The 15,737-nt window shown below is 35.9% G+C and overlaps 1 protein-coding gene across 1 annotated transcript in view; it reads left to right on the top strand.

Moving 5' to 3' along the window:
- Nucleotides 1-424: 424 nt before the first annotated feature.
- plpp2a (phospholipid phosphatase 2a) overlaps nucleotides 425-15,737 on the top strand; it is a 31,026-nt gene continuing 15,713 nt past the window's right edge. The window contains exon 1 of the mRNA XM_077222431.1: nucleotides 425-703. Within this exon, the coding sequence (XP_077078546.1) occupies nucleotides 640-703 (64 nt within the window). The 5' untranslated portion in view covers nucleotides 425-639. The remainder of the gene's footprint in view (nucleotides 704-15,737) is intronic.

Genomic DNA, 15,737 nt, shown 5'->3' on the forward strand with positions numbered 1-15,737 from the left:
AATCAGCCTACCCTGCCTTTAAAGTAGTAGCCTAATCCATGTGACCCAATTGTTTAAAATTAATTTTATGAAGCAACCCGAGTGCTTTGTTTGCGGGAGAAAACATAAGTTACCCCTTTATTTACCAAATAATAATATCCACGCGCTATAGTATACATTTTCTTGAAGTAATGGCACAAGAAATAGTATCAACATTCGGCTGTGTGTGTGCTTACACACCTTTACACTGGTTACACTAGTCTGAACGAGTTAATCTTCTATTATATTTCACTCTTCAACGTCAGTGTGTGTGTGTGTGTGTGTGTGTGTGTGTGTGTGTGTGTGAGAGAGAGAGAGAGAGAGAGAGAGAGAGAGAGAGAGAGAGAGAGAGAGAGAACACAGATTGACGTCAGCAGTGGGCGTGTACCTGGGCGAGTAAAGTCAGTTCAACAGTTTGCGGTTCAAGCTTCACTTTTCAATCGTTGTTCACTCGCGTGAAACTCACGTCCGTGAAATCTGTCAGCGTGAGCGAGGACGCGTTACATCATCAGCTCACCTTTAACGCAGGTGACACAGAATACCCGGAAGAACGAATCATCGAATATCATACGAGTCGCTTCAGTGTCCATAAAGCCCAGAAGATCTAAACAGATCACAGACATGACAGACCTGAAGAAGAACAAGCTGTTTATTGTGCTGATGGATGTTGTGTGTGTGCTCATGGGTAAGTAGGATCTTTTATTACATATGCATTTCTGTCTAACATGTTCTAAGCCGATGATTGTGAAATCCAGCGTCAGTTCACAAAAGTTCACCTGCCACCTTTAACTTCTGTTTCTTCCCATAGGATACAAGCACATCTCACACAACACATTATATCTGGGTCAGTGACTATGACCATTGTCTGATATAAAAAGTTTTATGTCCCAGTTGTTAATATAATATGCCCAGTGCCCAGTTCTTCATATATAATATCAGCTTTTATTTTGGTTTTATGCATTTTTGAAAAAGTTCACACCCTTTCTTATACTTATTTACATTTACCTAATCAAAACATTCCCAAATATTTAAAGGATAAGTAAAGTGTGTTTATTGCAAATTCTCATGGCTACTCAATTTGATCTGAAAAAAATATTCCTTTTTAATGGAAAGGTCAAAAATGGAGAATGACTCTGTTTTCAGAAATTAAAAACATATTCATCATAGAATAATTATGTGGTATGAATTGTATTTTAAATGCATTGTTTTAATTGATATGACAAAACAAATAAGTGTCATGTCAATACATTATCTTCTTTATTTACCTTTATTTAAGTGACTGGTTTATACAAGGTAAATGTTGAGCAATATAAACATTTATTTGTCTGGTCTTTAACATAAGTGATAATTATGTATTCCATGCCACTTAAAGCGAAACCACGGGAACATACCAAGGATGTAACCAAATTCTCAAGATTGGGGGGACCAAACATAAAGTAGAAATCTGACATTGAAAATTATTCTGAATATTGTGTCTCCCTCAATAATGTACATTATGATTTACATCCTATATAATACTGTTTTTTTGGTGGTATTTACCTTGCAGTACTGTGTTATTACCATCATACATTATTATGATAATATGTTATTTTCGAATTAAATACTAACCTTTTCATTACAATTAAATTATGACATGAACAAAACCTGATGATCATGTTCTCCAGCATGATTTGAGATGCTGAGCGTCATTGGAAGAACATCTGACCGTCCAATACACTTGAGTCACATGATCAATGTCACTAGTTTGCATTTGATTAGTAACTTACAAATAGAGCAGAATCATTAATTATACATCAAAAACGTGATATTTTGTAGTACATTGTTTTCCAAAAAAATGAAGTTCCAATGAGCCCATCAATCCATAGTTAAAGAAATGATTTATAAATCATTGCACTGTGTTACTTTTTGTAACTTCAGAGCTTGTTCACACATGCAGTGCTTTATTTGAATGAATTAATCTTATGTTACAAAAGGACTGAAACTCTTTATTTCCATAATTATAAGTTCAGATGCAGCAATTATAATAACTGTTGATGACATATTCCCTTTACTCTTTGACATTCCTGCTTTTCATATGGTTTCTGTGCCGCTGTAACTTTGAGATTTGAGATTCTGCTTTGTATTTCACCACCAACTATTATTTGAGGCAGCACATAATAACACCTGTAATATTACACTGGTAAAATGAACTGTGCAAGCTTTATCTGATGCACTCCTCTACTGAAGCATAGGCTATATCATATATATACTATATACTAACAACGCTGACCTTTAGGAGTGTCTCCATGCATACTTATAGTTGAAGAAGTGAACAATGCCTTCTAAAGACAGAGTTTTACTGCAGCTCATATATGCTTCAGTTCTTCTGTGTGGTCTAGTAGACCTGTCCAGATGACTCTGCATAGAGTGAATAACATTTGAAAATCAGTTTTACTTGGTTCATTTAGTGTGAGTCAGATTTACATCCGAGAAGTGTTCATTAACTGCTGCTGACACAGCAAACTCTCACAGTTGAGTCTCAGAATCATTATATCGGTGCCAGAATTGGTGTGTTGGGATCTGTTTTCATTTAAAGCAATAGTTCATCCGAAAATACCAATTCTGTCATCATTTACATTCAAAAAAGAAATATACAAGCACTGTAAACGTAGTCCATATGACTTATGATAGGTTTGACTGATGGAGGGGAAGATTTTCAGTGAATAACCGTCTATTCCTCATAAAAAGCTAACAAATTGTTTCAAAAGACTTGGAATATAGTGTTTGAATTGTATGAACTACTTTTACAAAGTGTGACAGTGCACACACACTTTATCTTTTTCTTTTGCCTTGGTTCTAGAAGTATTTTTCCCATAAGTATTGTTTTAAAGTTTTTGTTAAAAGAGCTATAAACAATGAAACAAACCAACCAATGAATCACATCATTGCAACATATTAGGGATGCTCTATATAGCTGACGATATGTTCATTTTTAATGTTATCGTTAATGACCTGATAAGAAAATTTGTTTGATATTCTATAATGGATTATTTCCTTCGGCCGAAACACTCCAGATGCGAACTGTTCGACATAATGGTTTTGATTTTCTTGTAATGTGATTGAAATCACTTTGAAAAGGAAAATACAGTTAAGTGCAAAATGTGCAATGCAAGTTTGTCTTATAGTCTGCATAAAATTGTAATGAAAACTCTTTCATAAAAGAATGGTGTGAATTCTTTGTACACCCGTGTCTTATTACGTTGTTACAGGATAAGCGCATCCAAAATGAAGTTACCCCTTCAAGACCATCTAAAATTGGATTTAGATTTATATGCCAATATATCGGTTATCGGCTTTCAAATATAAATAATTATTAGTTATCGTTTTTATCATCAATTCCGCTTTTAAACAAGATTATTGTAAAAAAAATATATAATAATGCGGTCTGACTGCTTCAACAAAAGCGTATACCATTGATTAACAACCTGGTTTACAGAATGTCTGTTTTTAATAGTTTATAACTTGCTAAAAAAACAGTTCCCTTTGTAGAGAAAATAAATGGGATTTTACTTCTGAAACTGAATTTTGGTCTTGGTTATTTGAATGAACAACAATGAAATTAAAAGTTATGCACTAAATCTTACTTAAAAAAAAAAAACGGTAAACAAACCAATTTCTTCTATAGCAGAGATTGACAGTAGCTGCGTTTCCATTACAGATTTGCGCAAAACTGCTGCGATATTTTCTAAATTTAGATAAAAACTATTGCGAAATGGCGGCGTTTCCATTAACCGTTGTTATGCGACTGAAACGTGATTTTTTTCCTCTTGCGATAATCATGGCGATGGATGTTAGTAGGTTTATGTATATTGCAGCCACCGCATTAGCCATTATTTATAATGGAAGGAGACGTAGGCGTGTATCCAAGCATTAATGGCAAGGAAAACACATTATACTGGGAGCTACTGCTTATGAGGTGTTTCTCCATCATATCTACTTCAAGGTCTTGATAAACTGTGGCATTTCTTTGTTGTTTAGAATCGAGTATTCCCGTAATACTTCTGTCTTTTATGAGTTTAATAAAGAACTCTGTCTCGTCTTCTGTCCAAACATAACACGTCATCTTTACAGAATAATCGACTTTTACATACACCCAGATGACCTGTAAATGCGATTGCAAAACTGTTTCCATTGCAGCTTTGCAAAATATTGCTTTTTAGAATTGCCTGAAAAACCACCTTATCCAGCTTGTAAACTTTTTGCGATATATGGGAGTTTCTGCGAAATTGACATGTTTCAATTTGGCGTATTTTCAATTTTAATTGGTGGAATTTGAAGGGTAATGGAAACGCGGCTACTGTGAATGATATTTCCTTACAGTGTTGGCGTGGCCTACAGGTAAACCCCAGCTGTGCCATTCAGTGGGAAGACGATAGTGTGAACGGTCAGGAAAGACCAACTCAAAGTGGGCCAATATAATAGATTTAATGCATGTGTTTGTCTGCACATTCTTGCTGCACTGTTTGCATCTGTAAATGTGCTGTGACTTTGCATGTTAAGGCTTGCTGTAGAATCAGGTCAGTGCAAGTCACACGCTATTCTCTACTGTCAACACCGGATAGGGATTGCTCTCAAATCATCCACATTTATGTGTCTGTCCAGACAAAGGCAAATATTTGTACATGTGTTTTGTTATCCGGAGTGGCCATAGGACAGAAAGGGTTATTCAGTGTGGAGTCCGATGCTCATATACTAGTAGGGCTGCATGACTAATTAAAATAAAAATGAAAATGCAGTTACAAACTTGCAAAGGCTGTGATTTATCAAATATGCGCTGCGTGTTTCAGATTGAAATGCAGCACTGTGATTTTACACTTGTGATCCAGTGTTTTCAGCATCTCGGAGAGGCTCGGTTCATAGTAAATGTTGCTCCACAGGAACTCTGTATCTGCTCTGAGTTTGCAGATCTGTGGATCGCTTATAACATGCATTTTTCAACTTTTTCAGATGTGATTAATGGCAATTTGTCGATTTAACAGCACTAATAATAATTTAATATATATATATATATATATTTAATATTTCCGAACTTTTATGTTAGATGTGATGTGATTGATCACGATTAATCAATTTGATTATTATTGGTAATATTTCTTTTTAAACTTTTTTTATAGACAATTTTATCACATTTTATTTTGGAACAGGGATTTATTTATTTATTTTTTAAGAAAATGTTGCAATCTTGCATTGCACTTTTTTCCTTAGATCATGCAATCGTAGGTCTGAGCCAATAGGGATTTGAAGCTGAACTCGTTTCACTTGACCCAAACACCATAGCAACTGAATATCAATGAATGTCCTAGATTCATTAATGATTCTCACGCACACCAGTCCCGTCCATCTGGATCTGTATAGAGAAGCATTTGAGGGGAAAATAACAACGTTTGCCGATATAATTGCTGATATAGAAGATGTAAGTGGCACTTTCTTCTTTCAGTTTGTCTAAATTGTATTTTCAAAGGATATTGTTCACTTTTGGCTCTGAAATTGCATTATAGTCCAGCTCTAGTGCTAATGTTCCACGATTATGAATCACTGCCTGTTTAATATCCTGCCTTTCTAGATAAAGTTCCATTCACGGCTCATTGGTAGACCTTTGAGGGGTTTGGTATTGGAAAATCTCTGCAGTGTTGGGATTGGCAGGTTGCATTGTTTGTGACATTTGAGTAAATCCTCAGATGTCCACACCCCTCTGAACTCCATACACATGTAGAAACATTTCACAGCTCTTCATACTGAAACTTGTAGTGAAAATGTGACATTTGAAATGCTGAATGTTCCATTAAAGCCTCACTCTTAAAGGGATAGTTCACCCCAGAATCAAAATTAAGTCATCATTTAAGTTCTGTGGTGTTGTTCTAATGGACCACAAAAGGAGGATTAAAAAAAGTCCATATAATGGCAGTGAATAGCGACCAGCATCAAGCTTTTTAAATGTGTATCACAGAATGATCCCATGCGACATGTGCCGTATATTACAAGTATTCTGGGGTATAAGATTTGGTTAAAGATTTGATCTTGTCCATTGGTCTTCTCTGCACAGCTGCACAACAGCTGGTGAATTGGATTTACTTATTGTAGAGTTAAGAAAAGTTATAATGAGCACTGTAAAGTTTGAAGCGGATGTCATAACAAATGTCAGATGACCGGGAAGATTTTAAAACAAGCGCTTCATTCATAAATCCGTAAGATCTTTCCTTCATGCTGTGGAAATACAAACCGGTTGACATGCCGAACACAACGAGCGCAGCGCTGAAAAGAGGCTGGGCTGTAAGGTCTATTAGCGCGCAGTTCACTCCGTCCAGAAGAAGCAAAAGTTATGAGAAATCAAGAATAACAAAAGCAAAAAAAGTATCCATGTAGTTTCTTCACTGAATATCATCGGACCGAAACTCGCTTGTATGATGACAGTCAGAATGACAGATGTGAACGCGATAACTTACACAACGGATATATTCGCCTCAGCTCAGAGAAGAAGGTACGTGGGTTTTAATTCATGTCGGGTTTTTCTTAATCTTGATTCCTCACAGCTTGTGTGCTTTTTCCGTTACACAAACGAACGCGCACTTCGTGCTCAGAAGACCAATGTCCAAGAATTTTGTTAAATAATACGTTAAATAATTTCGGTTTCACCAAACCCTATTGAATACCCACAGAACACTTGTAATATACGACACGTGTTGCATGGGATCATTCTGTGGTACTTTGTCTTCTTTTTTAAAAAGTTTGATGCTGCTCTCTATTCACTGCCATTATGTGGATGTGAATGCGAGTGGGGCATTTTTTATTTATTCTTTAGTCTGCTTTTGTGGTCCTTAAAGGAATGAAGGGCATACGGCATTAGAACAACACCAGGGTGAGTAAATGAGCTTCATTTTCATTTTAGGGTGAACTATCCTTTTAAAAATAAATGTTCCAATTCCAAAAGGGATTTACATGGTGATGCCATAGCATAGAAGAACCATTTTTGGTTCCTCAAAGAACCTTTCAGTGAACAGTTCTTAAAAGAACCACTTTTTCTTAGTGTGAAGAACATTTCAAAATCTTAAGAACCTTTTTCCACTATAAAGAACGTTTCGTGAAATGGAAATATTCCATGGATGTTTAAGGTTCTCCATCACTGCCAATAAAGAACATTAATTTTTAAGGTGTACAGGGATCCATGGCACTGAAACTTCATCTCTATGACTTGATTTCCTCTTTCCTTTGAAGCATCAGCAGTTTAAGAAGAATTCATGAGTTCATGTTTGTGTTTGACTCATAAAGTCCTCCACAGGATGCAGAGGTTAAGAGTCTCTGCTGTTCTGTATTTCCTCTTCCTGTATGTCCCATGATTCCTGCTGAATTATTGGAAATGCTCCAGCTACTTAAAGTATTTGCCTCATCTATAGAAATCTCAAACTTGACCACCTGGAAGAATGTTAATTACAGGATTTCCTCGACCCTACCGGACTATATATAGTTTAAATGGAAGAAAAAATATGTTTAGTCATCACCCTAATGCTGTTCCAATCTGTGTGACTTTCTTTTGTGGAACACAATATGAAGTATCCTATGTTGACATTTAGTCGCAAAGTTAGTAGAATGTCTAAAGTAGACATGGAAATCAAGTGTAACTTTTTTATTTTTGGGTGAACTATCCTTTTAATAGTTAAAAAACCACCTTCAGACGTGATCTGGATCTGATAAAGTTTGCGTGCTTCCAAAACTCTTTTGTTTGCCTCAAATTTGTGAGTAACTGTGAGAAAGGTCTCTTTGTGATGGTTCAGTACAAGTTGTCGGGAAAATATCGCATGAAATATTTGGTTTTCTTTTTATATTGATGAATTGTGAGAAAGAGCTCTTGACATTTGATTTGGAGTGTTTTGTTCTCTTCTCTCTGAATTAGTTTGGGACTTGGCCAGATAACATCAGATAACATGCCAAACTGATTTAACCCAAATCCTCTGATTTTCAGAGAAGCTGTTGTGCTAAACGCTTAAAGGCTTCGTATTTAATTCTTATCAGATGCTTTCCTTCCTTTTCTTTTAAGCCATGCTTCAATTTTCCCTTCCCTGCATCTGTGTTCGGATGCTTTTTAAGTCTGTAAGATCTGACCAAATTTCCTCATTGTGTTTGTTTGTGGGCACAAATGAGGAGCAAATGGCTAAAATAATTGAACGAGCTGGAAGCTTTCAGTTCTTTCATGTCATGCAGTTTATTCTCACTGGATTCATCCCAATTTGCAAACTATCTATATATTAAGTATGGAAAAGTAGTTTTCCAGATCATAGTGTGTTGAAAATATCATGCCAAAGGTGCCTGGATGGTGTATTATTTCTGTATTTTCAAGTATGCATCAGTGCAAATCCGTTTTTTCCCCTTTGCAATGACATGCACTATGTAAACCATTCACAATAAGAACAGTTAAATAGTCCGTTTTAAATTCATGTTGACTTGGCATGTGTGAAGTACAAGGTCTCCAAGTTTCCACAGTTGTTTACTGCTCAAAAGTTTGGGGTTGGTAAGATTTCTTTTTAAAATGTTTTCCAAAGAAGCCTCTTATTCTCACCAAGGCTGCATTTATTTGATAAAAAATACAGTGAAAACAGTAATATTGTGAAATATTATTACAATCTAAAATAACTGTTTTCTATTTGAATATATTGTAAAATGTAATTTATTCCTGTGATGTAAAGCTGAATTTTCAGCATCATTACTCCAGTCTTCAGTGTCACATGATCCTTCAGAAATCATTCTAATATATGATGATTTGCTGCTCAAGAAACATATCTGATTATTATGAATGTTGAAAAAGTGTTGCTTCGTAGTTTTGGGGAAACCATTGATCATTTTTTTAGGATTCTTTGATGAATAGAAAGTTCAAAAGAACAGCATTTATTTGAAATAGAAATATTTTGTAACATAAATGTCTTTACTGGCTCTTTTGATCAATTTAATGCGTCCTTGCTGAAGTAAAGCATATATTTCTTCTTCTTCAAAAAAATCTTACTGACCATAAACTTTTGAACGGTAAATCCAAATGTTAATCAAAAGTTAATTATTATAAAATATTGCATCTTGATAGTTATTTATTTTTATTTTATGATGTGGTTGGATCTCCCAAATTTAACATACTCCCTATACGAGAAAACTGCTTTACCAGCTTAAGCTGTGTCCGGTTTAGTGGACTGAGGAATGAATGAATCAGATTATCAGGTCTGTCTTCACTCCACTGAACACTCAGAATGCATGAAACAAAACCACAAGCCACAGGACCGACAGAACGAGGGATCAAAAGAGAGCAGGAGAAGATGTGGTTGGTGATATTTGGAGATAAGGGAAAGAAAGAAAGAAAGAAAGAAAGAGAAAAAAGAGAGAAAGAGAGAAAGAAAGGAGGATTAGAAAAGGGAGGTGGTCTCGTCTGTGTGGGTTTGATGTTTCAGGTTTAACGGCCATTTGAGCACATACCTCTGAGTATTACTCACTCACACACTTTCACTCTCTCTCACACACACACACACACACACACACACACACACACACACACACACACACACACACACACACACACACACACACACTAGATCAAGAACTGAAAGGAACATTTGAGTGTAACTGTTGAGGAACTTGTACATCCAAAACCTAGTGAGCATTCTACGTGAGCTGCATTATAATACGTCATAGCAAGCAAGAAAATGGCGCTGGTTTTGGAACAGAGCTGTAGAACACTACACCTGAATGATCTCAGAGAGGATCTTGATGATTTATTGCTAGCTCTTCAGATCAGTGTTTTGGGTTCTGGGTTCTTTAAAGCACTGGTGTGTTGCTGGAGGATGGACATTTATCTGTGGAACTTTGAAAGTTTCTTCTTATGACATCATCAGAATGTTAATGCCCTTTTTGTTTAAATTGGAACTTTTTTTTCTTTTCCAAGGTGGATCTGGTGTTTGTATAGGTCTGGTACTTGGTTAATTTGAGTCATGTGGTTCCATTTGAAAGGATTTGTGGTTATATAATATTTGTCTTTTTGATGTGTTAATTATGGTCTGATGAAGAGCCCAGGAGCTTAATATTACCAATGTGGAAATGTAATTAATTGCTTTTTTTGGGGGCTGGGGGGAGGGTGGGATCTGTGTCTTTCCAAGGAATGGAAAAGGCACAGCTTAATCCTCATTGGAAAACCTGAAAATTTGCTGAAAGACATAATATTACCAAAATGTATATTTCAAATAAATGCGTTTGAACTTTCTATTCTAAAAGAATCTTGAAAAAATATAGATATATGATGGTTTCATCTAAAATATTAAGCAGCACAACTGTTTTCAACAGCCTTGGTGTGCAGAAGAGACTTTTGTCAAAAAACATCAAATAAATCGTACTGATCTCAAATTTGTGAATGATAGTATTATATTTAACTAGCTATAATTAAATTCAATGTTTGCTATTTGTGAATGCGATTTCTATAAAATGTTTTCTTTAATAGTAAATAACAATTTCCTCTGTTAGCATCTTTCAATCAGTCCTCTCTCTTTTAATCAGCAGACGTTTCATATTTTTTAACCCGTCCATGTCGGGGTCACAGCCTCACGGTCTTCTGACCGGCTTGTCTACATCCTCGTGAATGACTACAGCTGCAAAACAGCAAATATTCATCCAGGGCCCCTGAAAGATGTTTGTGCTTTAATGACCTCTTTTAAAATCCTCGTCTGTCATTGGTGCAGAGTCTTTGAAGAGTGTTTGTCTGTCACTCAACCTTTAAAGAGAAGTGATGCACTGATTTACCCTCTTTGCTTCTAAAGTTCCCTGAAAACTGCTTGTGAGTGAGTGAAAGTGGGAAGTTTCAAAGCATGCACACTTGTATAAAACCTTGTGGATCCATTAGATGCTAAATAAAAAGTCACAATTTCTGTGTAGTAAAATATGCATAAACGTAAGCACTAAAATCATAGAAAGAAATTAGCCTCATATTTTGCTCAATGCATTTTTTTCTAGATATTTCTTGGGGTCTTTTTTTTTGACTACTAATAAAAATTGCAAATTGACTATACATTTGGCACTGAATAACCAGCAGAAAAGCCTCGATCACTAGAGATCAAGTCTGATTGACATCATCAGAGTATGATAAGAGTGTTGACCTCAGCTCTTCCTTCTGCTTTTCTGTTAAATGTTGTGAGGTCATCATCCTTTCAGTGTGCTTCCTTCCTCACAGTCTGCACTTGACCGGTGCATTCATTTATTTATGGCTATTGTGGCCAAAGAGTCCTCTAATGTTATCTTTCTATACATACTCGTAGACTCCTAATGTTTCATCATCTTACAGTTTAAACACTGTGTCAGTACTTGTGATGCTGAGGGCAGTGCATTTGATATGGCTTTTATCAATCTGAATGAACTGACTGTTCAGAGTTTGTTCTGTTTTGTCTTTTTCTATAATTTCCTCTGAATTAGTTGGTTCATTCTTTTGGACCCGGTCTCGTCTTCTCTTGCATTTGTCTTTCAATGAAAAAGGAAGTCCTTAGTTTTTTTCATTTTGCTGTAAATCAAATGTCAATCCTGGGCAATATTTAGTCCCGGTTCAATTATAAGAATGATCCCTCAAATCACACATTTTATTGAGAAGAGTTGTGCTGTTACTGTACCAAGAGATCAGACTTAAGATATTTATGGAAAATCCGCAGAACTGTTACTAGTATCTAATTTTGCAAATAGTTTGTTTCTGAATATAAAAATGCCAACACAATGTAACACACTTGCTCTGGCACGAGTTATGGATGAAGAGATGAGCTTGTTTCTGTTGTTTGTTATCGTTATACAAGCAGTATGTGGTGGTTGGTCGATGTGGGATTAGTCCCGCCTCTCCTTCACTATTTGGATGGCTGGGTAAAAAGTGACAGTGATGAGCATTGCATTTTTCCCAGAGCTGAACATAATTTAACTCTCAGCGACTGGAAAAAACTGAGCGCACAGCATGAAATAGACGCTCAGTGCCTCATCACGTTTCTGCCGTTTTAAAAACACGGCGCTCCCATTGAAAACAATTGGAAAAATATGCTAGTCTCGGGGGAAACATGCGTATTTCCTGAAAAAATAAATGTCACTAAATGCTTTAAACAAGAGAAAATATCAGCCAATTGGGTCAGAAAAATAAACATAATTTAAAGGGAAAACAATATTAATTTTCTCACCCCATTGGCAGATATTTGTTCTTGTTTTAAGCAAAAACACACTTAATTTGGATACATTGCTCATTGCTCCTCAAGTAAATGCATCTTAATTTGTTTGATATTTGAAATGAAAAACAAGACTCAAAATTACACTCTAAAATGTTTTTTTTTCAACCCATGTTTGGTTAAAAAAAAAATGTAAACCAATGGTTGGGTTTGTCCCAGCATTTTTTTGAGTGTCCTAAGATTTATTTGTAGATTTTTGTTGCAGTGTAGCAGCCACCCAGAACTTTGTAGCAGTTCCCTAGAAACTGGATTTAAAATATGCAACAACAAAAAAAAACACCTTAGCAACACCCTAGAAACCACCCTTCACACCCTTAAAATGTGACCGAGTTTTGCGTGATCAGACAACACTCACATTTTCCTCTGTAAGTGTGTGATCTATTGGATGTGCGGCCCGTCATCAAGTTAGTTTTGATATTATGCAGAGGCTGTATGATATTCTCTGTGGTCAGGGTCAGCAGTTTCGTGTGAAAATGACACTGATTCCAGTCTAGAGAGACATCTAGATTTCACATGCACACAACAAGCTCATAACTCAGTGGTTTGAGATTCAGGGTGGAGATTATCATAGAAAAACCAGTAAATATCTGGTTTGAAATTGTTATTTACAGTACAAGCATGGAGAAATGGAAATTAGTATAATCTTGGAGATATAGAGAATATGTATAGTAGTAACTGACATACACTACTTCTTAAACATTTGGGATCAGTAGGATTTTTAAAATGTTTTTTAAAAGAATTTTCTTCTGCCCAACAAGGCTGCATTTATTTGATCAAAACAGTAATATTGTGAAATATTATTACAATTTAAAATTTGAATTTATTCCTGTGATCAAAGCTGAATTTTCAGCATCATTACTCCAGTCTTCAGTGTCACATGATCCTTCAGAAATCATTCTATAAAATCAGTTGTGCTGGTTCATATTTTTTGGAAACCATGATGCATATTCTTTCAGGATCCTTTAATGAATAGAAAGTTCAAAAGAACAGTGTTTATTTGAAATAGGAATATTTTGTAATATTATATCACTCGTCTTGGTCAATACATCCTTGCCAAATGAAAGTATTCTTTCGAAATTCAAAAATGGTTTATTAAACTAAGTCATGCCGAACTGATGAGTAAATACATGTAATTTCTCTAAGCAGGTTAGAAGCTGATGCAAGAGGTTTTTTTTCAGTCATGGCTCATCATATTTTGCAATCTCCCACAAGATTTTTATCACCTCTGTCTCGGCCAACATTCCTCTTTAAATGCTGTCGTGTCCCTTTATCTTTCCAGATCGGCAGCAGCACTTTCTCTCTCGCTTATGTACTTCGTTTTCCATCACTTTAAAACCAAATCTTCATTTTTGGCTGAATGTGGCCACATTCTGTGATTGTGAAACAAAATGAGAATTTCTGTAAAATTTGAGACCTGACCGGCTGCCTTTTTAAGTTTCTCTTTGGCTGGTGTTAAACACTGACATTATTGTGATATGATGTGTATTCTGGCATTGCTGAGTCTGAGAAGACCAATAACATGTATAATTTCAAATTTCTCTAGCCATGGGAAACACAGAACAGAGTCAAAGGCCAGAAGGATAGCAAACTGTGTCCAAATGTGAATTCGTGCCTGTTTATTTTATCCAGTTTCATCCTGATTGAAACGCGAGAGCCAGATGACATTGCGGCAGGCCCCCGGAGACAATAGCTCTTCTTATTCCGTAAGTTGGGATTCAATACGAGCGCAAAGACAAACGATCCTTTGGCTCAGCTCCCGATCACTCGGCACTGTAATAACTTCAAAATATGCCTGCCATGCAGTCGATCCACTATAAGGCCAGAGCTGTGCGTGAGTCCGGCTCTTCAGGGAGGAATCTGAGATGTCGGGATTGGCAGAAACTCAACGCTTCATGACCTTGCTTCGGACAAAACCATTGTGACGAATAACAAACGAGCTGTTCCTTAAAGGTGCATTGTGTAATATTTCTGAGGATGTATTGACAGAAATGCAATATAAGATCCATAACTATGTTTTCAGTGGTGTATAAAGACCTTGCATAATGAACCGTTATGTTTTTATTACCTTAGAATGAGACATTTATATCTCCATAACCGCGGACGCCCCCTTCTATGGAGGTCGACATATTGTGTGGTCATGTTTCTAGCGTAGCCGACAGCGAACACACAGCGCTACAGAGCGCGTTTCCTCACTACCTTGAAAAATAAGTTTTCAGTGGTGTATAAAGACCTTACTTAATGAACCGTTATATTTGTATTACCTTAGAATGAGCAGTTTCTGTTTACACACACTGCGGGTTCCCTTACATTGAAATGCGCGGAAATGTTTCTACAGTGGCCCTAAACGGACAAACGCGTTTCGTTACTATGTTGCTCTTCGTGCAAGGAAGCAAGCTTAGTTCAGCGAATAAAACATTGAAACGATGAACAAGTAAAAAATAATATTCGTAATAACATATAGTTTTACTGAATAATTAAGTAAACATAATTTCTTAATTTATCCTTGTAAAGAAACCTCATTGCTGAACTGCTACTCTCTGCTGTCTCAGACGATGAAATATATTTTCCTTTCGGCCACCGTAACTTTTGTTGGTTGCAATTTGTAACCTCACCACTAGATGCCGCTAAAAATCACACACTGCACCTTTAAGCTTTCTTGTGATTATGGAGACGTTTCTTTTGAGACTTTTGAGTGGCATTTGGATTAATTTATTATTATTATTAATAATTATTAATTATTAATTAAAAAATTAATATAAAAAATTAATATAAAAAATATATAAAATTAATATAAAAAATTAATTAATTTATTAATTTATTATTATTAAATCCCCTGCAGGAGTTGGATGGAGGGTTTCCATTAAAGGGATTATTCACCCAAAAATGAAAATTCTGTCAGTATTTACTCGCCGTCATGTTCCAACCTCGTAAGACTTTCGTTCATCTTCTGGACATGAATTAAGATATTTTTGATGATATCTGAGAGCTGGATCACTCCTCCATAGGCTTCTTGATGGATTGAAACTTGCCGGCCTCAAAGTTATTAAAGACATCGTTAAAATAGTCCAAGTGACTACAGTGGCTCAATATTAAGTTTATCAAGCGATGAGAATACTTTTTGTGCGCAAAAACAAACATAAATAACGACTTTATTTCAACTATTCATTTCCTTCTCTTTGGGCCTCGAGTCAGTTAAACTAGTGTAATAGCGTAGTGCTACGTCACATGTAGGCTCACTATTGGCCGACGCTGGTCATGTGTGTGTGATGCGTGTGACGTATAACAACAGAAGCGTACGCTGTTAAACTAGTGAACTGACTCGAGACCCACAGAGAACGAAATTAATAGTTGTAATAAAGTCGTTATTTTTGTTTTTTTTGCGCACAAAAAGTATTCTCGTCGTTTGATAAACTTAAGATTGAGCCACTGTAGTCACTTGGATTATTTTAACGATGTCTTTAATAACTT

The sequence above is a fragment of the Siphateles boraxobius genome, unplaced genomic scaffold, assembly GCF_051911475.1.
Source record: "Siphateles boraxobius isolate OS27281-9 unplaced genomic scaffold, OSU_SipBor_1 86, whole genome shotgun sequence".
Taxonomy (NCBI): Eukaryota; Metazoa; Chordata; class Actinopteri; order Cypriniformes; family Leuciscidae; genus Siphateles; species Siphateles boraxobius.